General features: G+C 38.2%; 1 protein-coding gene across 2 annotated transcripts; it reads left to right on the top strand.

Moving 5' to 3' along the window:
• The first annotated feature begins 484 nt into the window (after positions 1 to 484).
• Positions 485 to 26,201, top strand: PLGRKT (plasminogen receptor with a C-terminal lysine). 2 transcript variants are annotated; one of them, XM_084305648.1, is made up of 6 exons: positions 485 to 579; positions 826 to 912; positions 19,518 to 19,648; positions 20,648 to 20,757; positions 21,924 to 22,077; positions 25,029 to 26,201. In XM_084305648.1, the coding sequence occupies exons 2-5, from the start codon at positions 832 to 834 to the stop codon at positions 22,055 to 22,057; spliced, it is 456 nt and encodes a 151-aa protein (XP_084161774.1). In that variant the 5' UTR covers positions 485 to 579; positions 826 to 831; the 3' UTR covers positions 22,058 to 22,077; positions 25,029 to 26,201. The 2 variants fall into 2 exon arrangements, with proteins under 2 accessions (XP_084161774.1, XP_084161775.1); XM_084305649.1 differs by lacking the exon at positions 21,924 to 22,077.
• The last annotated feature ends 1,043 nt before the right edge of the window (positions 26,202 to 27,244 follow it).

Here is a 27,244-nt window from a genome sequence, read left to right as displayed (position 1 = left end):
TTCTATCACTGTGTAAAACCTAACTGGCAGGGCATATGTTTTACCTCTACGCTTTTTGAAATTATGAAAATTTAATTTATTGGGATTTGAAAGTCAGCCCTTAATTGTGGTTGACCATGGTTCTCATTGCCATGAGAATCATCCCGGTACTTTAGGAAAGGCAGAGTGAAACCCTACGTGTTAAACCCTTCCGGCTCCTTCCCCTGCTAGCTTGTGCTTTGCACCTGGATGCATCACACCTGAGCTGGGGTCGTGCCACGGCGTGTGGGTGCGCTTGACGTGGGGAGGGGAAGGGCATAAAGACAGAAAGTAAAGGTAGAAGGGGAAAGGGGAGGACGCCGGTGTCCGCCCCGCCGTCTGAGGCGCTCAGCGGCCGCCCTTTCTGCTGCCACCCGCGGGGCGCTCACTGCAGCTCCGCCCGCGGCGCAGCCCCGCTCAGGCGGCTCGGCCCGGCCCGGCCCGGCCCTGCCCCGCGTCCCGCCCGGCTCCGGCGCCCAATCGGCGGCGGGGGCGGCGGGCGCTGACCTCCGGCGGCTCGGAGCGGCGCGGCCCGGGGACGAGCGGCGCCTTCCCCGCGAGGTGAGGCGGGGCCGGGCCCGCCGCGGCCTCCCCGGCTGCGTGCGGCGGGGCCGGCCCCCAGCGAGGGGCGGGCGGGGCCGGACGGGGCCCGGCGCCCGGCGTGGGGCTGGGGCTGGGGCTGGGGCTGGGGCTGGGGTGCCCCGGGCGGGGTCGGGCCCGGTGGGGTTGGAGGTGCCCCCCCCCTCCTCCTCCTCCTTCTCCTCCTCCGTGCTAGGTCTCACCCGGCTTGTCTCTTCCGCGCTGCAGGGCGAGATGGGGTTCGTCTTCTCCAAGCCCATGAACGAGAACCTGAGGGCTCAGCAGGAGTTCATGCTCATGAGCTCGCGGCTGCAGGTAACGCACAGGCGGCTCTGCCCACGGAGGGCACCGCTCGGAGCTGGGCTGGGGGCGCCAGGCGCTGGGCAGACCCCTGGAGCCCCGCTGAACCACCCCATTGTAAAGCTGCGTGAACGTGTGAGACCAAGCCAACAGCAGGGTTAATGAGACACAGATCCTGCTCTGTTAAAATATGCGAATAAAGCGTGCTTCAGCTCTCACACTGCACAAACTCAAGCAGCTCTCTTCAGGTTCAGGAGCTGCAGCCATGCCACGTTCCTAGGAAGCCACCATGAGGCTCTTCGTTTGTTCTAGAAACCTGAGAGTAAATAGGGACCAGGGGATCACTTACCCCCCTTCTCATAAAACGGTAAAAGGTCAGATGAAAAAGAGAAGGAAGAACAGTTTGACTGAAGTTCAGAAAGCTAAGCTGAATAGGTGTTACAATGTAGCTGGAGTTACAGCTTTCAGATTTGTTGCCAGAATTTGTGCTCTGCAACTTGTTACCATCCTACACTACAGTATTAGTAGTGCCATCCCAGTAGACTTAGCTGGAGTTTGTCACTTTAGTTTTGCTTTTAAGTTGAATGCAGGTAAATTTAAAATGTTTAAAGTAGTGATGGTTTAATTTCCTCTTCATTAAATTGTCAGTAGGTGGCATAGTAGTGTTCAAAGCTGCTGAGGTACATGCTGAACATAGGTTTTGTAAGGTTGCATTTAAACTGAACTCTGGAAGTGACACCAGAAATGTGGCTAGGAAAGAGAAAGCATAAAAAAATAGTGTAGCAAAATACTAGATAACTGACTTCTTGCAAGATTTGCAAAAATCACTTTTGTCTGTGCTGGATTATAATTTTCTCAGATGCAACTGCAAGATTTGTGTACAGTTTCGTGCTTTTTTGTTTGTTTGTTTGCATACAGAGGTAGGCCCTTCTACTCCTGGAGCTTTTGGAAATCCAAATGGTGGGAATGTGTTTAGTTTCAGAGAATGATGTTGAAGTTAAAGTGAAGGCTTGTTTCATGATCTGCTTCTCTGCTGTGCAGAATGACAAATAGAGTTGAGAAAACAGCCTGAATTCAGGCTAGCTCTTGTAAGGTGCTGGGGGCTTTGGCAAGCACTATTTGGCCTTTTGACCCCAGGTGACTAACAACTCTAGTTCTAGCCCAAATGCTCACACTAACATCAAAAATCAACTTCTTTCTCTTAGGAGAGTTATGAAAAAAAATCCCTTTCACAATCACACACAAAAGCTTTGCAAGTCATTCTTTAGGAATTCTCCCTGTGCAACATTTCATCTTTTTGAAAATGCCATTAGGCAACATAGTAGGTTTATTTCTAACAGCACAAATACCTGAACATTTATACTATGTTTGCAGACACATTGTCCATGTTAGAAAACCTGTGTCTATTACAAATGCATGAAATGGTCAGTTATGTCAGGTGCAAATGATGCAGTGGGTTCAAGGGGAGAACTATATGTTGTGTCAAAAGGGATGGAAAAAAAGTAATTCTGCTCTGAGCTTAGGGAGAAAGAAGAGAAGACTGCCATTTGTCTTTTGCATGTGTGAGTAAAACCTATGATCTCTCTGGAGTCCAGTGTTAGACAAACTGCTTTCAGGTTGTGGGTGGAAAACAGTATAGCCTGATACATTTGCTTTTAGAGAGAAATTGTAACTAAGAATTCATGGAGAAGTTAAGCTGTGTTAGGACCAGCCTGAAATAGGTTACCTTAAAACATTAGATATTCTCTCATATATTTGGATTTGGATGCTGTCAGTTCTCCCATCTTCCTCTAAAAACATTTGTGTTTCTTAATAGAAGAGAAGCTTTCACTTCAAGGAATATGATATATTTGCTAAGAGAGGTTCACAAATGCTTGTTTGTTTTAAACATAAAACTGTCCCAAAGCAAGATGTAGGGTCAGAACCTCTTGGAGCTTTTCAGTTTCTGAATGTACTTTGGAGAGCCCTGTGATTAGAGTGTTGGGGGAAAGGGACACTATTCTTACTCTAAGACAGTTGGGGTAGATCAGGAAGTCATCAAAAACTGCCACAGAATGCCCTGCGTAAAAACAGTGATGATGTGTCATTGCTCGGGAATGAACTATTCAAGTCATTGGTTTGACGTGGAGAAAAAAACACAGCAGGTGCTGGTGAAATGGAATCTGCAAAGGCTTCTTGTATATGTGTTCCTTGCATGTCATCAGAGTCATAAAATTACTGTAAATTGTTTGGAACAGGAATTCTGTGCTATGAATCTCCATGGAGGAACACTTGGATTTTTTATTTTTTTTTTTTTTTAAAAAAGCATATGCTCTCTTCCAAATGTAGAGAAGAAAAGTGTTTTTTTTTTTTTTTTTTTTAAAAAAAAAAAGCTGCTTAGTCATTGACATACAGGAAGGTGAGTAACATGAGAGAACTTGACAAAGAACTCTCCCAATCACAAGCCTTAGTGCATCCTAAATCCAGTTTTAGAGTCAGTCTGGTGTGCTGAACACCCAAACCAGCTTGACTATGTTCAAGTAGGAAAATGTTGAAATGTATTATAAAGGTATGTGCATATTTCTCCCTTATACACTTCTTGGGCTAACTCTGCAAAAAGAAGTGATTGTGGCCTTGTAAATTGTATATTATGCTTTTGGGGAAAAAATAAAAAACAGACTGTCAGGTTGCCTTGATGTTGAAGGACTTGGCAGTTGTTTGTATTGTGTCTTGGTGTGGCTCCAGAAAGAAATACCAGTCTGTATCCAGAGAAAACTGTTTGTGATAGAAGTTTGTTGAGACTTCATTTTTATCATAAGCCTGTTTCTTAAAGTGTAACTTGCAAAATTCTCTTTAAACACACAATATATCAGCTCTATATATTATATCTACAGCTCAAGCCTATCACACGGCCTTGCTAAATGCTTTTAGCATGGTCGAGTGCATAAGAGGAGGTTCCAAATCTCAGGGCATGTATATTGGAGTATTTATTGTCATGAGCTTTGTGAATGCTCTTAACACAAAATGAGGTACATTCTTTATTTCTTTCTCTGAAGAACTATGTTCTATACTTCCCGTTCTATAAGATATTTGTCCTGTGCCATTTTTTTGACAACAAAAATGTGTACCCTCAAAAAGTAATTGAAATAACTAGTTAAATTATAAAGCTATTTTCACATGTACAAAGCAACCACAGAAAAAAGACATTTTGAAACTGACAGCTAGGAGCGCAGCAGTATTTGTAGTTGATTATACATTCTTCAGCACAGGTTAGAGCACTTTAAATACAACTTTTTATTTGGTGTTTGTAGACAGTGACATTCCTTAACCATCAAGTGGGTTTTGAAATAGGAAACTCTGAATTCACATGCTTTGTTGAAGCTTGCTGAAGACTTAATTGTGATAAGACCAGCTTAAGTATGGTTAGTGCATAATCTATGTACATTGTCTTCAAACAATTTTTTGAAATGTATATAAAAAAAAAACTTGTATGTTATATAGTGATATTTAGAGTGATAGAAAGCAAAATGGTAGTAGAAGCTTGTGGCACAGTACATATGAAAATTTTAAACAAGATTTCTTACTGTTAATGAACTTGATTCCTAGACTGCACAGAGCAGAGCTTACTAAACTTACATTGCACTAGAGAGGAATATTTATATTTTTATGTTGATTTGTGAAAGACATTTTAAATGTATATTAAAAGCTCTTCATTGAGGCTATAGACATTAAAAAAGCCATAACCTCTTCTGTGATTTTTTTTTTTTTTTTGTTAAACTTTCCCATGCATAGAGGAATCAAAAAGGCTTTTTTTGTTTTGTTTTGAATGGAACAACATCAACTCAATATTATGCCATTCCCTTTCTGTCAGATTTAGAGTTTAGTTTATGCCCTTCTGGGGCATAAACTGAAGTGAAGGGGCATCATTTGTAAGTTGGAGGTAGGAACCACCTACAAAAGCAGAGTTGTAGGCATGTAGGGATGTTCTAACTCATCTAGAGTTGATGCTTTTGAGGGATATCAAAGGGTAATAAGAGGAGCTTCTACCTCTTATTACTACTTCCTCAGTAAAAATGTGAGGGAGGAAGGTGTGGGCACGTTGAATGTGACAGGCAGATTAGTGGCAGCAGACACAAATAAGGCTGAGGTGCTTTTCCAAACAAGGCCTGTTCAGCTTCTTCAGTTCATGTCAGAGTTCAAGGAGGGAAGGAAGTATCAGCAGGAGGTGAGAAGAGAGACAGGGAATGCTTACTCAGTACACAAAAGTCCACGGGACCTGACGGGCTGCACCCAGAGGTGCTGTGCAAGCTGACCAATGTTACAGAAAGATTGCTTTCTATAGTCTTTGAAAGGTCATGGAAATCAGCAGAGGTCCCTGGTTACTAGCAAAAGTAAACCCTCACTTTCAAAAGAGGCTGAAGGGTGATCTGGGAACTGCAGGCCAGCTCTGCGAAGAAGACCCTAGGGCACCCTGGGAGACAGAGGCTGGAGCATAAGCCTGCAATTTGCTTTGGCAGCAGGGGGAATCAAAAGGGGCAGCAAAGAGGGCTTGATACAAATAGCAGTGTAGCCAGAAAGCTGGGGGTGGGAAGCAAGATGTCTGTCAGCTTCTGTTCGCTACTTTGTTAAATACATTTAAATGCTGAGTCTGGTTTTTGTCTTTTCCCCACCTCCCCCTAGGAAAAATGTGGCTGATAAGGAGAACACGCAGCACAGGACCATCAGGGTGGCCCAGGGCTGGAGCACTTCTTGAGAGGTGGTCCAGTGAGCTGGACTGATCTGGTCAGTAGGAGGGATGATTTCTGTGGTACAGGATCTAGCAACAGCCTCAACAATAACTTTTATGAGGTTATCAAGAAAACAGAGCCAGGCTGTTCGCAGTGGTGGATCACAGGAGGGTGAGAGGCAGTGGGCATAAATCGAAACAGGGCTGGGAAAGTGTATGAATGTAGGTAAAAACCTTTTTCTCTGCGTGGACAGCCCAGCAGTGGAGCAGAAGCTGTGCCACCTGCATCACTGGAGGTTTTCAAAACCTGCCTGGAAAATGCCCTCAGCAGCCTGGTCTGATCACACAGCTGATACTGTTCCGAGCAGAACCTACTGAGGTCTCTTCTGACTTGAGGTGCTCTGTGATGCTCTGGCCACTGCTGAAGTTGGCCCAGACTATGGCCCACTGTATTTTGTGGATCCTGAGCCAGTATGTCCTCACGTCTGCTTCTTGCCAGACTGAGAACTGGTGTCTGCTCTCCTCTTGAGGACCACATGCACAGTTTGGTAGTCTGTTGAAATGAGCTCTGACTGGCCTAACTGTTAACAGTATATTAGATAGACTTTCAGGTATGTGTGATACTGATGTAGAGATAGCATCATAAGAAAAGGAATTCAGAATTGAAGCCTCAGTGTGCCCTGTATGCCAGCTTGCCCACCCTGCAAAAAATAAGCAAAAATCTAGTTTCTGTGCGAATAATTTACTTGAAAAAGAATTGTACAACCTCCTTATATCTTGAAAAACAATTGTTTTAATTCTAAAATATAAATTACAACAATTATAAAAGTTTAAAATAGAAAATGATACTACAAAATTTGAAAATTGAAACATAATTATGAGACCTGTATAATATATATTGCTATAGTAACAGGTAAGTCTCCCAGCACTGCTCAGTGTTACGTATCCAGCTGTAGCACGTATATTAATTTGTCATAATTGGCAATTGTAGTAAAAAGCTATAACCATTATTTAAATACAATTTACTATAAATGTTTTGCTTTAATGTTACAGCGGGTTGGCTCTGGCAGTCTTTCAGGGGGAGATCAGCCTGATAAGAGTGGAAGACTGGAGGGCTTGCAAAATCTAAGTTTTAGAAGAAAGTAATAAAGGGGAAAGGAAAAATCTCTGAAAGTGCTGGAAAGAGGAGACTAGTTAGTGCTTAGGGCTTATCAATGTTTCTGTAACTTACATTTTGTTTGTTTGTATTGAAGGGGAGGGCAGCAGTTCAGAGTGATTTGGGGTTTTCTTTGGTTCAGTTTTGTTGTTTTTCTTTTCTAGCAAGAGAATTCCTTATCAGACAAAAGGATATAGTTTTCTCTGTGGGAAAGCTTAATTGCGTTCAGGAGTCAGAGATAATCCTTCAAATTAATCTTTGATGGGAGCCACATAACCTTTGAGATAATAAACAGGCTAGGGAAATAATATACTTCTGACAAATCTTGTATTTACCCATAATAAAAATGTTTGATTATAACCTCCTGTCTGCAATATGAATCTCTGGATAGTCTCACTCCCCTTCTGCCATCCCTTCTCCCTATTTTATTAAGTCAGGTTGTAAAGTGCATTCTTCTCCCCAGGTAATCTTGGATAGCCAGGGAACAGTCACAGATCTGCTTTCATAGCAGCTAGTTTTTGGGAAATTGTAGTTATTAAACTTTTTCCCTGTATGTTGCCTGTGTGAGCATGGAAAATATTCCATACTTCGTGGAGGAAAAAAAAATGCCAATATCGAGTAAAGCTGAAACGTGGGGGGTAGATAATTCTGTTCTGACAATGCAGTAGTAATGCAGTTTTTTTTTTTGAAAAACAGGAGAGAGGCTGACATGGTCTTTCAAAAATCTTTTCCACCTGTTGGGGTCCTGAACAACATAAGTTCGTCTGAAGCCCTTAGAAAACTCCAGTATTCTATTCTAATCCTATTGTAATGTGGGCTAGCCAGTGGTATTGAAGCTCCCCTGCAGTTCTGTATGTAATCTGATATATTGGTGCTTTTTTTTTTTTTTTTTCTGCTTTATATTAACAGTTCCTTTGATGATTTGGAAGTAATGCAAAATTAAACAGAAACAGTGACATTAAGAACAACTCAAGCCATTTTTTCTAATTATTAAAATTGTTAACTAGCTGGACAGATAATTTAAAACACTGTTAGGTAAACGCATCCTCTAATGCATATTCCGAATTTTTAAAGATGAAAAAAAAAATGTAGTAGGTAGTTCTGTAACTGAACTGTTCTCCTGGACGTAACTCAGAAGTGTCAAAAACATACCAGACTCTTGCCAGTTCTGTTCCTGCAGAAATAACATAGTTCATTGAGTTATAGATCACAAGATACTTGCTTCTGAAAATGACTCTCAGCTTTCTGTCCTTCAGTTCTTGCTTATAGAGAGAGATGCATGCACTGTACACGGTATGTATGAGCTATGGCACATACATACATGCATGACTCAGCTTGAAGTGAAACTGCCATGGCATGTTTTCTGTGTGTGTGAACAGCTATAGTGCTGTTAGGCTCATAAGAAAATGCTTTGGGACATTATTGCACTATGGCATGAATGTGTAAGTGTTAATTTTATTAGATTGTGATCTGATATTCCAAAAGAAACATGGCAACAATATTTGTATGTGGAAAAACTGACAACAAATCAGCAAAGGCATGGAAACATGTAACTTTATATCACATTTTCTTTACTCTAAGCTGTCAGCACTTGGCTGGAGGTAAAAGACAATAAGACTCCATTACTTTCCAGCCATGGTTGTGTTTTCTTAAGAAATTTGCATGGATTGGCAATAAATGAAAGGAATGAGGCAGTTTTCTCAACAGTTCATGTTCAACCTTTCATCCTGAAATAGGAAATGAAAGTGTATTCATGCCCTATATAGGAAGCGTCTTGATAGACCATGTCTTAAGACCAAATGACATTGCATTTTTTTCTGAATTAAGATAGTATTAATAGTAAAATAAATAAATAGATAAATAAAGTCAGGCCTCTTAAAGAAGTGATGGAAGAGGACCAGAATATTTGAATTTGTATCCAGACACTCAGCAGTTTCTCAAAATAAAATTGGGCCATCATTCAGTGAAATTCTCATTGCATAAAATTGTAGATTGCGGGATTAGTTTAGAGTTCAGGTTGTCATGATGAACTGCAAAATGCCTGAAATAATAGGAAATGGAACAGAATGAATGCTAGTCTGGAGCATTACATCCAGGAAGGAAAAGTTAAATAAATGAATCAGGTATAAGTGATTAGACTCTGGGAGCTTAAATAAAGAGCTGTATATTATATACTGTATAATATACTGATATATAAATATATATATATATAAACTGAGTCAACAACACAGTTTTTTTCAGAAAAAGTAAATGTCATTGTGGATTTATTAACCAGGAGTAAAAATTGCTAAGTTTTCATGGCTGATGACTTTGCTGGGAAAAAAAAATATTTTAATGCTTCTTTTAATAAGCAGATAAGCTGTGAAAAGTTCAGAGAATGGTGGTAGAAATAAGAAAGGCATTAGAACCTATGGGGAAGATTTGAAAAAATTACATTTGGATGATGCTATAAACACATCTCCTATGCATTTGAAGCATGTATGTGGTGGTGTTTTTATTTTAACCCCTCCCATATTCAAATGTGTCCTTCTAGGGACCTTATTTTCCATCCATTTACTTCTCAAGAAGCAACAGTTTCAGTGGTAAAGTTCGTGACAGTATATTGTGAAAGAGGCACCCTACTTAAACTTTTGTTCAAGGGAAAATAGATTACTTGGATTACTTGTTCAGCATAGATAAACACAAGCAGTATTTGTATCTGTATATTTATGAATCACAGAATGGCTGAGACTGGAAGGGACCTCTGAAGATCATCCAGTCCAACCCCATTGCTGAGCAGGATCACCTAGAGCACACCATGCAGGAGGGCATCCAGGCAGGTTTTGAATATCTCCAGAGAAGGAGACTCCACAACCTCTCTGGGCAACCTGTTCAGTGCTGTCACCCTCATGGTAAAGAAGTGCTCTCTCATATTCAGCCAGAACCTCCTGTGCTTCAGTTTGTGCCTGTTGCCTCTCATCCTCTCACTGTGCACAACTGACAAGAGACTGGCTCCATCCTATTGTTACCCTCCCCTCATAAATTTGTACACAATGATGAGGTCTCCCCTCAGTCTTCTTTCTTCCAGGCTAAACAGGCCCAGCTCTCTCAGCCTGTCCTCATACAACAGGTGCTCCAGTCTTCTAGTCACCTTTGTAGCCTTCCTCTGGACTCTTTCCAGTAGCTCCATGTCCCTCTTGCACTGGGGAGCCCAGAACTGGACACAGTACTCCAGGTGAGGCCTCACCAGGGCAGAGTAGAGGAGCAGGATCTCCCTTTACTTGCTGGCAACACTCTTCCTAATTTACCCCAAGATCCCATTGGCCTTCTTGGCCATCAGGGCACATTGCTGGCTCATGGTCAGCCTGCTGCCCACCAGGACTCCCAGGTCTCTCTCCGCAGAGCTGCTCTCCAGCAGGTCATCCCCCTGCCTGTACTGGTGCTTGGGGTTATTCCTCCCTAGGTGCAGGACCCTGCACTTGCCCTTGTTGAACTTCATGAGGTTCCTCTCGGCCCAACTCTCCAGCCTGTTGAGGGCCATGAAAATGAATGTTTTTATATTTATATATGTGCACCTTTCTTAACTTATTGCTTTTATGAGACTTGAATAATGGAATATATTGTTCTTAAGGTATATAATTTTTTTTCTCAACTTCCTTTACTAGTACAGATACTGAGCATTTTGTGAGGAAGAGATGAGCAAGTCCTGACTTATTTATCAGGCAGCTCAATGACCTCATCTGTTTCCCCTCTGCACAGGTAGTTTTAAACTGGGAAAGAATTTGTAATTGAGGTGTAGGTCTTAATACGCATGATTTTTATTTCAGTTCAATACAAAATGCAATAAGAATCTAAAGAAGCTGTTACAATATACATCCTTAGAAGTTTTAGAACAAACTAGACACTGAGTCCCATTCTGTTTTAATCATTTTTCTTATGCAAAAGTGCAAAATATGAAATAAAACACCAGAGGAGAAGGAAAAAAAAAAACTGTGGAAAGGAGAAAACATTAATGTCTGTCCTGTATGTGGTAGACTAAGAGTTTTTCAACTTAGACAGGTAAAATGAATTGACCTAATAAGCCAATTATTTTATTCTTGGTAGGGACCTGCATGTTACACGTGTTCTTAGCCTAGGACAAACTTAAAGCTTACTCCTACCATATTTGAGCAATGAGCTAAAAGTATGACTGCAGAAGAGAAGAATCAGAAGGGGCAGGGGGAACTGCTGTTTTATTTGAAGGTGAAGTATAGTGTCGTGTTCTTTTATTCTTAATAAATTCAATTAACGTGTTAGTCAACATACTGTGGATGATTTACCAGCTGATTATAAAATAAGGTGGCTTTTAAAAGGCACACGTGTAACTATGTTTTGGCTCTTGGCAGGAATTAAAATGGCTAATAATGGAATGATTTGGGTTGGAGGGGACCCTTAAAGATCATATAGTCCAACCCCCCTGTGTTAAAATGCTGTCAAGTTTCTGAACAATAAAACTGCTTATGCTTTATCACTTTCATTAATCAAAAAAGGAAGAGAACTGATATGTGCTTCTGCATAGGTGTCTTTATATAGACTCCTTCCTGTGACTAATGCAACTTTGTGTAATGACGTTCTTTCTACCTGCAGATTTGCCAATTTGTCCTTGTTAGTTAAAAATGACCTATCACGATGATGATACCTGAAAAATTTTAATTTTCTTAATGTTTTAGATATGTAGTAATTGTCTACCATTTTTAGTTTGTTAACCTTTTTCCTCTCTAAAGTTTTCACTGAGAATTGGTCTAAAGGATTATTTTTTTTAAGTTCTATTACAATAAAAGCAATTGTTCCCTTTCTTCCCTGTTAAGTAAAATGTAAGCAAACTTTCCCTTTCCTGACTACTACCATCCTTTTCCCTTTGGGGTAGGAAGTAGCTACATTTGTTTTCTATTGACAAGATACTAGTAGCATTTATGGCATTTCTAATGCATTTGTCTTGAAGCATTAGAAAAATTGTTTTGCCCTCTAGGTGATCTGGGCTTAATTCAGGAAATAAATGTTCTCTGGTAACAATTCTATATCCTTATTAGTTTGCGTGCATCAAATGGAACAGAACAAGATGAATGATATCTGTGTTGAAGAAGATTAGAACAATCTGTCTCACAAGAAAAAAAAAAAAGCCATTTTGTTTGGAATTAGCTGCAGTGATCAGGCAGAGTATACAATACTCTCAAAAAAATAAATGCAGTGTTTTACAAAGAACAAATTTTAATTGATATTTCTAACATGCAAGCAGTACCGGCGAAAGATGCAGAACAGACCGATTGTTCCACCAGTAATGAGACAAGTGTTAAGTTCATCTCTTCGGTGGAATCAGTCTTGCCAGTCTTTTCTCTGAAGAATATCTGTGACTAGTACATCTTACTATCAATGCAGCTTGCTTACTTATAATTTATCTTGCTCAGAGGTGCACCTTCATCCAACCCTTACACATGTAAGGCTTAGGTCACTGGGGGGATTTACCATATTTCAAAGGAAAAACACCTTCTGAAGCCGCTTCCTTTAGCAGTATGAGTTTTCTGAATTTCCTTCCTTGTTAATAGAGCAAAGCTACCATTTCAGTCTTCAGTTATGTCCACTGAAGTCAAATCTGGCCATGTCCTTATTTTTCTATGAAACAATATTTTGTGAATGCTAAGTTTAAAAAAAAAAAAAGGGGGGGGGGGAAGCTTTATCAAGCAGAACTTGTTAAGAGCTCAGGATGTAAAATGGGTAAATAAAGAGATCTTACATCTATTTTAGTTCTGTACCAAAGTGCTGTAAAGAGAGCAACAGTGAGTGGTTTTGCAAGAGTCTGAAATGGATAGGAAGAAACATCATGTTTGCAGATTTTGTTGGTATTGTAATAGCCTTTCATACAGCAGTATCTTTTTGCAGCCATTTCTTCTGGTGTTCATTTTGGATTCAATACCAAGTCTCCATGTCTTTAAAAAAATCTCACTAATAGCTGAATAAGTAGGAATTAGCCCATTTATTATATCCTTTCCTCAGTAATTTCTCTATGGTCGTTGTGGCCTCTTATAGCTTGTTTTGTTGTTGTAGTTTTTAATTACTTGTAATTTTAACTGCCTTACACTGCTTTATCTATATTGCTATTTCAAGCCCTCTTTTGACATAACTGTCTATCCAAAGACTTTGGGTTGTCTTTACAGCCCATGCATAAAACTTCTGAGATTTTTAAACACCGATACGGTACCCAAAAACTGAGCTTACTCTGCAGATACAAGATTCTTCAGTGCAGGTAGAAGACACCTCTCTACACTCACTGTGTGTTCTTTGCTCTAATGCCAAGAAGCAGAAGCACAGAAATGCTAGGCTACTACCAAGAAACCTTACTTTTGTATAGCAGCCCATGGACTAGAGCATCTCCTTTGTACAGCCTAAAACTTCAGATGGATTTACATGTTTCTTATGTTATTCTTTTTAAAAGGCATGCAATTCCATTAAATTATTGACAATAACAGCAGCATATGGAGTATTTTTTCAGTGCAGGTTACATTCTGGCATCTGGCTGATGTTTTGAGACCCCTTTTTCCTTGTAAATATTTTGTGATGTCTTAGCTATTGGAAGCTTTAAAAATTGAGTTTGCTTTTTAGAGAGTTTAATTTCTTGCAGTGCTAATAACTTTAATTGCTCTGTGTACTATAAGTGAAAGATATTTATAGGCAAGCTTTGAAGCTGCACGATAAAACATTTAAGTCTGATTTATTTTAACTGTTTGATCTGGAGGCCTATTTCCTGATACTTCTATGTGCGTGTTGGTCATAGAACCAAGCAAATGCTGTGTAATTATTACAAGTTATTATCTCTGTATTGCACTCTAGTGATTTACTACGTAGGTGTAAATATAGGTATCACTATTCTATTTTCAATTTATTTTTGCTAAACAGCTATTTGTAGCAGCTCCTATTTTTGCACATTGATTAGGTAGGATGACACCTAGGACGAGTCACATAAGCCTTAATCTTTATTCTGCCTAAGAAATGACCAGTGCATTTCTACTGTAAGGTGTTTATGCAGTTATTTAGCTAAGCTACGTTAGATAAACTTCTATATATGCTTTATAAGCGGTTTGTAGGTTTTTGTATGTGACCGTCATATTTTTGAAAATTTACATCTTTTTCACCTTGCTTCTGCATACTCAGAAATTAGAAGTCAGAAGTTGTTTAAAGAATGCTTTCAGACTCTCCAGCCATGGAAAAGCTGTCAGTGGAAATAACCTTCTGTTATAGCCACAGTATTCGTGAGCCCTACACCTCTAACAGATGCGCAAGGGATTAGGCTGTGACAGAACTGTAAATTCTTTTAAAACGACTGTAGGGATACCACAGCAGTTTCTTCAAGTTTCTCTTTTGTTAAAGTTATATTGTGAGTTGTAGAACTTAAGTGGAGATGTGTGTGCATATTTACCTGGCTGATAATTCCTTCTAAGGTAGATTAATTACTTTTCTGTCTGAATATCTGTTTACAGGACTGTCGGCATATTTGTGTCTTAATGATGGTGTCATGAAATGCAGCTCCCTAAGTAGTTCAGCTGCCTTGGGCTGCTCTCAAGCCGAGTCTTTGCTCTGCTCGGTCTTCTGGAGGTGTTGGGGAGAAGGGCATGTGGAGAGCCATTAATGTATTGTGTAAATGGAGGCTTTATCAAGGGGTGGTTACTATGTCTTCCTCTCTCCAGATACATCAAGCAAGTGGTATTTAATGCGCCTGGACAGCCAGGAGAGAGCATTTTGCATCGTCTGTGGCTTCCACTGTTGAACCTTTGTACACCACCTTGCATCCTATTTGTTTTGCTTTTGCACATCATCCTAATAAAGGACAAAAGTAGTATTTGTTCCTTCCTACAGCATGTGAACAAGAAACTCAAAAGCAGAAAGAAAGAGAGAAAATAAGCAGTCTAAAACATCAGAAATTTCCAATCTTACCTACCAGTGCTGATGTAGCTTGTAATCCAAAGAGGGATGTTTATTGTTTTTTTTACAGGTTGTCAAACTTGATTACATTATTTCAGATGAGAATTTTCTCCCACTAGATTTTAATCAATGAAATGATGGCATAAATGCTCTTTTCTATGGTTTGACATCATGGTGTGAAGAATAATCAATAGAAACGATAAGGCTGGCTACCACTGACTAGTATATTAGCATTATCAGTTTCACAGTAACTGACCTTTTCCCTCTCTGCCTCACTTCTCTTCATCTGTCATGTTTCATTTTGTCAGATTGATTTCCTTTTACTATAACAGTTGGTATGTGTCAGACTTCAAATGCTAATCAGCTCTTACAATTTTTTACACAGTGTTGAGAAACTACTAACTGTATTTTTTTTAAAAAACAGGAAAGTTAATTCTGATTTGGTCCTCCTGAGTGTTATAAAATATAAAATGTCACTTGTTACTAGAACCCATTTTATTTTGAAATACTGAAGTTGATTTTTAAAATGATATCATCAATATTTACTACCAATAAAGAAGTTGGTACTTTGATTTAAGAAAACGCGTTTGCTATCGATTTAAACTCACAAAAAAGTGTCACTTTTTTTTTTAATTATGATACTCACTTTCATATGTGTCTTTAAAATGTGGTTTGATTCTTGTAGGACACGATTTCACAACAGTAACAAAAAAGCATACTTGGATGTGTACCCATGCATCCACATCACAGCTCTAGCTCTCTTGTGCCCTGCAGAACAACCTGAGTGGGAAGCCTACAGCACCTACCTTCTTCCCATAGCAAATCTGCACCTGAGTCCCTTTAAACTGTATTTTTTGTACAAGTGCAGTGATGTAAATAGTTCTTATCAAAGGTTTTTGGCTATATCAGTGTTTAAAGTTAAATATAATTTATGTCCTGAGAAATGGCACTTGGACAGTGATGGTGTTCACCTTTGTTTATGATATGCCACTATAGCTTTTTTCCTCAGAAGTCAACTTAATCATGTCTGTGAGATAATGCTACATAAGCCATAGCACAACTCCTGTAAGTTTGAATAATAAGCTTTTTTTTTTTTTTTTCCTTCTGACCTTCTGTAATGGGAAAAGAAGTTATCTTAACTTCATTGCGAAGTCTCAAGGGTGTGGAACCTGGTCTTTGTCATAAAATCTACATGTTAATAGGTCAAAAGTCTTCTGTATCCTTTCACTATGACAGCATGGTTGGCATTTTCAATAGAACACATGTGGAGGAAAATAAGACACAATTATTAAGAAATTAATAGGTGAAAATGGGATATTGATTTGAGCCGCAGTCAAACACGATTTGGTTTTGTATCTTTTGTCTCATTTGGAGTCACCTTTTGTGGTGGGCTCCTGAATCTTTCCCTATATAGATCTGCCATCAAATCCTGACTTGCTTTAGGTTAAAGTCACAGAATCAGAGAGTGATTGGGGTTGGAAGGGACCTCTGGAGGGCCAAACCCCTGCTCAAGAAGGGCCAGCTACAGCAGGCTGACCAGGATAATGAAATTAAGAAATTATTAATGTACTTGTTTTGCCTTATGATCTACCCGTAGCTGTTTGCCACTGCAAAGTCAGCCTATCAGGCTATCCAATTCATGCAAAACTGTGGGAGCTTAAGATGTTCAATTAAGATGGGCATATTGAATGGGCAAGCACCAAAGTACATCTGTTATGCCTGAATGTCCTAAAGATTGCAGTACACAAGGACTGCTTGAGTTCCCAAGTAGATGCTTAAATTTCTTAAATGAGAGCATCCAAAATTAATTTGAGTACACTTTCACCATCAAACATCACTAATAGGAATCTGTTTTGTGAGCAGACAGTGGGTTATGCTCTTAGGACATTGTCATCTGTGTGGTGCTCTGCTTCCTATCTGCTTTGTCGGAGTCTGACGGAGGGGCAAGCTCTGAATATGTGTTCCCAGAGCCTGTGCTTGGGATGTGCCAGCAGCATTGGCCCATGTCGTTCAGCAGCATGCTGGCTAGAGCACATCCCAAACAGAGCTCAGAGGTTCTCCAAACTTTCTAAAATTTTTTTCTAATTTTCTCCCCCAAATCATCCTTTTTAGATAAATGAATTTAAATACAATATTACATTCCTTAGAGGCGAGTCCACCTTGAAGAAGTTTACTCAGAGGAAAGGAATGACGAGGGTTTTTCTATGAAGTTTTCCTGCTTCTTTTTGGATGGGGTACTGGTTAGTACTGTAGGTACTGGGCTTCACAAATAGGGAAAAAAAATATTCCACTGGTTAAAACAGAATACAAAAAATTGTACATGTATGATTATGTTATCTGGTGGCTGTTCATAATGTACAAAACAAGTTGTTTTCATTTATACTAAGTTATTTTTATAAATTACTTGTTATTTGTATTAAATATACATGAAAGTAACCTTGGGCTTTTGAAATTTGATAGGACAGGCTCCTACAGAAAGGTTTTTGTTTGACCTCAGTGTCTGTGACCTGGTAATTATCTTTTTTTAAAGTACTGGGGTTATAAAGGTCTACTGAGCAGTAACTGAAATATTTTTTTTTAAAGAGGTCATGTTTTAGTTTACTCTTGTGGATTTAAAATTAAAACTTTATTTTTATTCCATGCTTACTTCTCACTACTATCCATGCATAACAAAATGTCCGGTTTTGTTCTCCTGCTCCAGTAAGTTTCCTTTTGCCAAGACCTATATTTCATCAGCATTACCTCGTCCCACTTCCTCCCCATGTATGTCTTCAAATTGAAGCTCACTTACAATACTGCTGTGCATTTTGGAAGCGTAAACTCCTCATCTGTGCCAGCAAGCAAACAAAAGATCTCTTAGTACTGTTCACATGTGTGCAAACTACACACATCATCAAATTGAAGGGAAAAATAGAGATCATTACACTGATATTACATGTCATTATTTTATCTTGTCACATCAACCCTCAGCAATTTACCAGGCTTAGGATATTTGGGTCCACAATGGGGCTAATTAACGGGCAGTGTGCTTGCTTACTTTAGCATTTCCAAGTCTCTCGTGGATGACAAAATAAAATCTAATTATTTTGATATTTTATTAAGTGGTTTGTCAGCCGCTATGTAATTATTTCTTCTGAAAAAAAAGTGATCTGAAAATTATAGATGTCAGGAAACTAGAGCCTGTTGACGATATTTTTGTACAAACAACAATTGCAATGTAAGTCTTGAGGAAAGAGATGAAACAGTATTGTGAGACTACAGTGAATGTTGTTTTTCCTACTGTGTACAATTATATGTAATTAGATCTGTCCTTTTTTTTATTATGCTGTCTAAAAAATTAATTCTACCTATCTAGATACTGAATGACCTTGTAAATAAGATAGCAAGATCAACATAGTCTGAAGAAATAATTAGTAACAATTTAACAGAAAGTGTTCTGTTCAGGCTAAATCAATAGTAATGGAGATGAATAAATGGTGGAAACCTTAAGTAATTACAAATCTTTTAAATTATTCTTGAATTAGAAAGCAGAAGAAAAGAACAGATTTAATTACTTACTTTACAGATGCATGAGAAGTGAACTTTCTGAATTCTCTTTCTTCTTTCTTTTCTAGAATACATTTCTTTAAGCAGCTGGTATTCAGTTTCCTGTACCTTGCTGGACTTTTATGCAACTCACTTAGCTAAGCTAGGCATACCAAATCAGGTACTCTGTTTTTTCCCTAAACTGAGTTACAAATTTTAATGGGAAGAAGCAGACTTCTTATTGTGTTAACTAACTTATATATTCAAGTTTCAGACTGCTTATTTTCAGCACAATTCCTATTTTTGGCAGCACTCTAAGGAGGAAAAACGATTGTGCTTTTTGGTGGTAGAGAAGAACTGTTAAGAAATACTAAATTTTTATTTATTTAACGGAAATAATAGAATGGCTCAGGTTGAAAGGACCTTGAAAAAAATCTACTTCTATCCCCCCTGCAATGGGCAAGGATGCCAGCCACTAGATCAGGTTGCCCAGGACTCCATTCAGCCTGGTCTTAGACACCTCCAGAGATGGGGCATCCACAACCTCTCTGGGCAAATGCGGACCGATTTAGACAAAACTTTTTTTTTAATAAAAAAAAAAAAATCTAGGAGTCTGTCTTTTTTTTTTTTTTTTTTTTTTTTTTATGTTTCTGTACCATGGGAGGTTAATTTGACATGTTAATATGTTGTTCAGATGGTACTTTTTGCATTATTATTTTTAATTCTGATTCCAGAAGTATTTCCCCATGGACTATTGTGTATTCCATTAACTTCAAAAGGTGTGGTATCTTCACAGTCTTTTTCTGTCTTTTTAAACTGTGCTGTTTCACAATAGATCCTGATGATGCATCATTAATGAGAAAAGATATTCTCAAAGGGAAATAAAGTGTCAAGGCTGACCCTAAAGACACATATTGATAGCTACAAGCAGAAAAAAATTGGAGAGCAGGATGGTACCCTTTGGATCACTGTGGAATTGCAAAGGTCAGAGAACCTTAACCTAGGGAGTGTCAATGAGACTCAGGGAGCTCACAAAACTGAACACTGGTATTTTTATTTTCTTGACCATGTGAAGGAGTATTAGAAAGACTCTATACTAAAGCATTTGCTAGCTGACCTTCGTGTTTTCTTGGTGTAAACTCTTCATAGTAATTACTGAAGAAGGTCATTCTCAGTCAACACCTATGAATGACTGCAGTAAAAGAACAAAAAGGAAAATCTTACTTAACGTTTTGGATTTATAGACTCATCTTTAAAATAAATGGATGGCTTAATTTTGTTTAACCTCTCTCCTTTCTTTAGCTGGAAAGGCAACTACTGATGCAGAATCAGATGAGAGAGAGACAAACAGCCATGCAGATTGCTTGGACACGGGAATTTCTTAAATACTTTGGGACATTCTTTGGACTTGCTGCCATAGGTTTAACAGCGGGGTATGATGTTTTTTTTTTCTAATAAAAAATGTAAATAGATTACAATTATATTTCTATAGTGCTGGATCTTCCTTTTGCATTTTATCTGATAGTTATTTTTATCCAATAACTGCTCAGAGGTTGATGGAATAACTAAGTGACTCTGTTGATTTCTGTCTGCTTCTGAATGTGCTTTAGATATGTCTGTACTACATACTTATATAAAAGCAGAGACCTGTGACCTGCCAATAAAATGATATAACTGAAAATTTGGCATAAAATAAAAATTGTGTATGTAACAGGAGGGATTTTTGAAAACCATACTATTCTCTTGTCTGAATTGTGATTCAATGAACTAGTCATTAGGTACAAATACTCCATCAGACGATTTTTTTTTAATGTCAGTGAGCAAGTACATATATTCTGAAATCTGGTCACTTCAAATTTGAATGAGGAGCATAGGTTTCTCATGGGGAGAAAAATACTAGCTAAAAATGTGCATTGCACATGGAAGAACTTGCTTTATAGTATTCTTATTAGGTAATTCTTTTTTCTTATGCTATGAAGTGATTAGAGGGAATGTAGGAATATTTGTAGTTTTGTGTACATAGGACAGATAAAATGCATCTTATGCATTAAGCATTCTCTGTGCACTAAGATGCATTTGGAACAGATTGTAAGGTCTCAATTACTACGTGTTGCACGAGGCTGGATGTATATATGCAATGCAACACTAGTTAGATTATCCCGTTTCATGTTAAATATATCAAAAACTCACTTGAAGCATTTTCTCTAATACCTTTGAGCTGATAGTCGAGCACAGAAGGTGACCAGAAGGCAACCAAATTCTTTCAAGGAAATTAAGAGGACTTCTTCTCTAATTAAATAGTGTAGAAGGTTAGGCAAGTCGTAGACTGTCAAGGTCAACCTCAACTAACAGTGCTGATACACTGGATTTCCTAAATAGTCATGAATTTCCTTCTTCTTCTTTTTTTTTTTTTTTTTTCTTTTTTAAAACAGAGCAATAAAAAAGAAGAACCCAGGAGTTCTACTGCCAATAGTTCCCTTAAGCTTTATATTTGCCTATCAGTATGATATGGGCTATGGGACACTGTTGCAAAGGATAAAAGGTATGTGTGTGTGAATCTGTCTGCTTGATACATAGAACCTAACTTAATATTTCAGATAAGCTCTTGCCTTTTTTGAATGACTGAGAGAGAACTTGAAATAGGTTTTCTCTTTTTCAGACAAAAATCTCACCCTTTTTTTTTCTTTTTCTTATGTTACAGTCAGCTGCTTCCTCTGTCAAAGGCTTTTACTTCTACACCCTTTCTCTCCAGTTCAAGCTTGTGCTAATTTCTCTTTCCCTGATTCAAAAAAAAAAAAAAAAAAAAAAAAATCTAAAGTTCTAAACAATTCTTAAGTTGTAAATACAGCTGAAGTAAGCATTACATATTCGGAAGTAGTGACACATGTAGTGATTTCCTTCCATATTGCATTCAGATGCTGCTGTTTTGGCAGAGGATAGGGATGGTAAGAGCAGATAAAGGGAGACAGACAGGAATCATGCCCTTATACCTTCACGATCAAGCACAGTCATCAGCTGATCATCTTGCCACAGTGCCCTGCTAAGATGGAAAAGAGAGAGGTGAGTCCCAGAAAGTGGGCTCTTTCCTCATGGTTGCCCGTGGCAGACCTGATTAAATGATTGATATTAAGGATTATGGAAAACCTGATAGGTGCAGTTCACTCTGATTCCTAGTGAGCGAGGCATGCTAAGACAGTGTTCACTGTATTCGAAGACAACACTGGGACATGGCATGTCACCTTCATAAATCATTTTAATTAACTGGATTGACTTTGCATTCTGCTATTGAAACAGACAAAATATTTTTTTCTGCTCTTGGTCAAAGAGACAAACTAAAATATTTACAGCTGCTAACAGATGCACGTACATTTGGGCAACACATCAATGTATATCTATTAAAATTTTTAAAACCCCACCAAGTGCATTTCTTAATTTTTTAATACAAATAGGCAGCTAAGCACTGAGAGAAAAATTGTATGGTTCATGAAATTAATGTTGAAAAGTAAAGTAGTACGCATTCAATGGAGAAGCAAAACTTGGAATCTAGGATTTTTTTTTTTTTTTTGAAGAATGTAATTTTCATCCAATATCTTATGATAATGCAAGTCCCTTGAAAATAGTATATGATATGTTTAGTGAGTTCATAAAGTCCTCTGATGGGGTCTCCCTCACCACCCTCTAAAATGGGTAATATGATACTCTGTTCAGGTATCACAATGGTGAAAAGTCATCATCTTAACTTCAGATCAGTTATGGCAACTTCAGTGGTATGCAAAGCACGTGACAAGGATTTTGGAGGAAAGAATAAGAAAAGATATAGAGCCAAATGGACAAGAAGATAAAATGAAGTTTGCCAAACTGAGTATGTATTTCCTTGGAAAATCAGTTCTGTTTTCCAAAATAAATGTGGTAGATGTACTATAAACTCATGAAAGCATTTAGCGTGGTATGAAGATTAAGTTAGCATGAAGAACACTGAAGTCAGTAGAAAGGTAAGCAGTGGGGTAAAAAGGAGATATCAAAGGTTTGTGCTTAACATGGATTGCTTGGCTTTAGCAGGATTATAATGAAGATGCTCAAGATTTGGTCTGGATCTACTTTTGTTTTATATTTGAAATTGTGAGTAGTTAATACTAATATAATTCGTAGATGACACACTTGATTGGTTTTGTCAAGAGAAAATTGTAATACAAGAACTGATGACCTGAAGAACTGAGATAAATTAGAATTCAATTTGATAAAAATTGAGACTAATAGGAATTTCTAAAATCAGAGCTCACCAAATGGAAGTAATAAAGAAAGGGAGAAAAACCTTAATGTATTAGGTAATCATTGAATAATTATAACCCAGTAGTGTGATGAAAAGGTGAGAGGATCAAGCAAAGTCTGGGAATATCAGGTGAGGTTTTCTAGTATGGAATCACAGAATGGTTGAGGTTGGAAGGCACCTCTGGAGGTCATCTGGTCCAATCCCCACACTGCTTAAGCAGGGCCAGCTAGAACCAGTTGTCTAGGGCCATGTCCAGTTGGCTTTTTCAGTATCTCCAGGGTTGGAGATTCCACAACTGTAGTACAAATAAAGAGTACAGACAGACAAGTATTGATGCAGAAAAAGAGTAATACCTTCCTTGGTATTTTCTACATAATTTGGATCTCTTCTGTATGAGGAATCTAGAATTAGTGAAGAGTTAAAATTGTCAGGGAATGCCATGCTGCCTTGTGAGAGAATTCAAAGTCTGCTTAGCCTTGTAAAAAGACAACAGAGATTTGGGGCTACAGGCCCTACTTACAGGGTAGGATAGGATAAAGTAAGGGAGGGAAGTTAGTTAAACTAATGATTAATATCAGCAGCAGAATAAAAGGGAATGAGCTAGCTTGAATTAATCTAAGCTGAAAATCAGAAAAAGTTTTATAATTATGTAGAAATCTGGTTCATGATTTTATTTTTATTTCAAGGTAAAAATTAAGTAGCTGAAGAGAAGGCTTTATGACACAGTTGACCTACAGCCACAATGCTTGTTCTTATTACTCAGCTGGTACCTGTGCTCATGCCCAGGCTCCTTTCTCTGCCACTTCTCTACTTGCCCGTGTCTTCTGTTGGTGCATGCCATGCTCCATCTCCGTGATGTTACAATGAGGGCATACACCATTCCTTTTACTGTTGCCACTTTAACTGGTCTCTTCCCTCTAGGGTACACCTGCGTTCAGCCTTAGAGTTAGTTCCCCTCTCCTAAACTAACTGCAATTCTTTCAGTGTCTCCACAGTCTTCCGTTTATCTGAACCACCTTGATCAATAGCTCAAGATCAGATCAATATCATTTGCTGTCCTTCATTATTTGGAATCAGTCTATGCCCCTAGAAAGTTCCTATACTTCTGTTTTACCAAGCATTTTGTCTTTGACCTTGCTTGTATTGAATTTACACTGTCTCTGGTCTAGTTCAAGTATTGTTCAAGTATTTCCTCATGACGTGCCTTTTCTCCCACATTGAATTTAGAGGTGTTGGTTTTTTTTTTCTGCTGTATAGCTTGGATTAACTAAAGGTAAAACTGAGCATATAGGAGGAAGTACCTGTTTTGAGTTCTGTTTATGCTGTTGAAAAGTTGTTAGGGTGCCAGGGCCATATATCAGACTCCCACTGTGGTTTTAGCAGTCACTGGAAGTGGTAACTAGTGTCTCCTTTTGGATAGTACTGATACGGAGATCCTAAGCAGTGAGATACTAACCAAAATTGCAGCTGGAGATTTCAGCATTCAGATTTGTTTTATGGAATGGCTGCAGTCTAGACTGCATGACAGAATTCAGTCAGGCTCATTGTACATAAGTAGAGCTTCAAGAGCTTCAAAGCTTCATGATCAAGCTAGGAGATAAAGCATAGGTAAACACGATTTTTGGCATTGTACCAAATGGCATCAACCAAAACACATTCTTTGCCTTATCTTCATCCCTTATTATATCACAGTCAGACTACCACAACTGATGTATAACGTTCAGTCTATATCTTTGTTTTTTGGATTCTCTGTCCTAGATGTTTTCATTCCAACCTTACCCAGAGCATTCTGCACCCTACAACTTTTCCCTGCTATGCTGCTAAGACTGCATGTTTGGGTAACTGTCTTAGCAAACATTTTTTTTGTGAGCAGTATGCTTTGGCCAGTGCTTCTTCAAGTCCTGTGTTATGCACTTTGTGCCTGGAGCCTACAACCGTTTAGCCTAGACCTGTGACAAGAGAAAGGAGCCCAAATATGGCTTATCTGGGATAGCGTGTACAGGAAATTTCCTTCTTAAACCATATATACCCTTTCATATGCATGTGTGACCCACCGTTTTCTCAGACTCACAGAATTGGTGAAATCCATTACAGGGCTGGTGTAAACTACACCTTTCCAAAGCATGTGCTTAATACACCACTAGGAGACAAATGGCTATAACTCAGTGTAGTTTTTAGGAGAAAGGGGCTGACACAGACAGCAGCAACAGCACAATGGATTGTTTTGGCTGAAGTTCTTTCAAACAAATGCAGCCTGAGGCAGACACTCGTTTCATACCAAACACTTCTGTGTATAGTTATTCCACTAGTCCAAAATTCCTTAAAGACGTCTTTGCTACTATGATGTCATCAGTTCTTTTGTAAAGTACATAGCTGCAACATGGTATTTTGTTATTCTTGCCCCAAAAAGAATAGCTAAATCAGCTTTTTTCCTTTTTCCCCTTCTCCTCTTATTTTTTTTTTTTCTTCCCCACTTCATTTGCTTTCTCACAGTATGGGTGAAGAACTATATTTATGTATTTAATTTTTTATTTTTTTCTCAGGTGAAGCAGAAAACATATTGGATACGCAGAGTGCTTTGCTAGAACCACCAAAGGGACCACTCACTTTTGAAGAATTGGAGAAAATCAGAAGATCTCAGAGCAAGTTCTTCATAGAAAAATAGGAGGATGGTGTTGAAGCTTAGTATCTGAATTGTAATTGTAATGGTGTTTTGGGACTTAGGTGAATCATTAAAATATTGAGAAAATTAAGTGTTTCTATAAGTGAAAAGTAAATCCTTTTTTTTTTTTTTTTTTTTTTTTTTAAAAAAAAAGTACATTCTAAAGCAATGATTTCCATACTGGATGTATCTCTTGAAAATATCCGTTGTTACGGTAGTATATTTTTCTTGTTTAGAGTGAAACACTGAATTTCCAGTGTCAATTGAGTCTGAAAATAACTTTCACCTGTAGTAAAAATGTGTGGTGCTGACCAAACTGACTATAATCGACAAAAATAAGTTAATTGGTAGTTACAGATTTATAGAAATATGATTATAATTTTCAAATGTATTTGAAGATGCAGAGATCAATTTGAAGGCAGGAATAGACAGTCAACTTCTTTGAAAAACAAGACACTTTTTACTTGCTGTTCTTTAGGCAGTGAACTCACCATCTCTGCTTCAAATTCTGGAATAAACAGCTTTTATCAGAAGTAGGTTCAGAAGTAAACACGTCACTCACTAACTGTGTGTTTTACTCTTATGAAAGACTGTATTAAAGTATAAGCAGAGATAATTTCTGAAAAAGAGAAAACAAATTATGTAGCTATTTCCTGAATCTTTTTCATGCTTGTTTGACATTCTGAAACTCAGGATAATTTGTTTACATGAAATCAGAGTTTCACTACTAAGATGAATATTAACATAGACTACCAGCAAGCAAAACTATTAATGTATGTTTTTGTAATGGGTACATCCAAGAGGCCTTACAAGTACTAAAAAACTGAGGGAGTTTTGCATGCCTTTACTGTAGCATGAAATATACTGGGAGGGAATATAATTTTAGTGTATTTTAGTATTCTGATGTTATACTTGGTAAAAAATGCAACTTTCTGTATTGGAAATCATGTTTAAAAATGGATTTTGCTGTGTGTTTTGGATGGAAACTCTTCTAGCATTAATCTAATTGTGGGGATTAAAACAAATGCCCAAAAAGTATCCAGTAAAGAATTAAGCCAAAGTCTTCTGGTGATGTTTTTTTTTTTTTTTTTTTTTTAAACTGCAATTTCAGTATTGATGATTTTATTTTAGTTAAAACTTAAATTCCAGCTGGAGATAATGCCCCAAATCTGTTTTGGAAGATGACAGAGATTAGGACATTGGTACAGTAAGACAGGTGAATATATCATATAACAAGAGCTTTTCAAATTAAGCGAAATTAATACCACAGTTTTCATAGCCGTATATGATGATTCCTGAAAGTGCATTCACTTCTACATTCAGTCACTTTTGTAACTGGTTCTGCATGCCTCTCTCATATTCAGGTTAACAAACAACATACACTTTCAAAAGTGATGTATTTCATTGTGTAGAGCAGTAAAATGGGTATGATAGCTTTGGTTTCAAGAGCTTGGTCTATGCTTTTGCCACACAGGATTTCAGGCAGTGATTTTAGTCACCTTGGAAGGAATGCCTCAGCTCAGCCTGTGGTGCTTTCAGGTGTGTTCTGCCAGTCAGTGTATTTCTGTACACTCTGAAAAAGCAGCCCAAGACCACCTCATGTTTTCTGCCTATCCTATAATACAATCTCTCACCGCAAAAAGATGTCCTAACTTGCTGCTATGATCTGTTCTATTCTTGGGATGTAAGCATCCCTGCTTACTTGTTTTTATTTAGGTAGCATATCCTCTGCTACCTTCCCTCCAAGGGTTGAAGTAGGCCTAGCTTTAATTCTGGACAGGTTCGAACAAGCTTTTATGTTTTGATCTCTATCATCTCTTGATGCTCTTTCTTCCAAGAAAGAAAAAAACAATTACACAGTTTGCTTTGGTATTTGTGTGTCTCCACCAGTGCATTTTACCTTCTAATCCTAAGAAAGATATTCTACGGGAGAGCAGTTTTAATAGTCCATATTGTAGTTTTACTTACAAGTGTTAGAAAATTAGGAAATATCCTAATCCTACCCACTGAGAATTATAAATTAGCATCTGTGTGTTTGTGATAGATTGCTGGCTATGGTGTTTGATCAAAAAGCAGTGTTAAATGAAGCAAACAGGG

The sequence above is a fragment of the Netta rufina genome, assembly GCF_964035555.1.
Source record: "Netta rufina genome assembly, chromosome: Z".
NCBI classification, from domain to species: Eukaryota; Metazoa; Chordata; class Aves; order Anseriformes; family Anatidae; genus Netta; species Netta rufina.
The sequence above is the reverse complement of the archived record's forward strand: the minus strand, read 5'-3'. Positions and strand labels throughout refer to the sequence as shown.

Bases quoted from the DNA above. Each gene is read 5' to 3' on its own strand.
- PLGRKT (XM_084305648.1), top strand. From the start codon at position 832: ATGGGGTTCGTCTTCTCCAAGCCCATGAACGAGAACCTGAGGGCTCAG. The intron at 913-19,517 runs GTAACGCACAGG...TCCTTTCTTTAG, and splicing joins TCATGAGCTCGCGGCTGCAG to CTGGAAAGGCAACTACTGAT. The intron at 19,649-20,647 runs GTATGATGTTTT...TTTTTAAAACAG, and splicing joins GCCATAGGTTTAACAGCGGG to AGCAATAAAAAAGAAGAACC.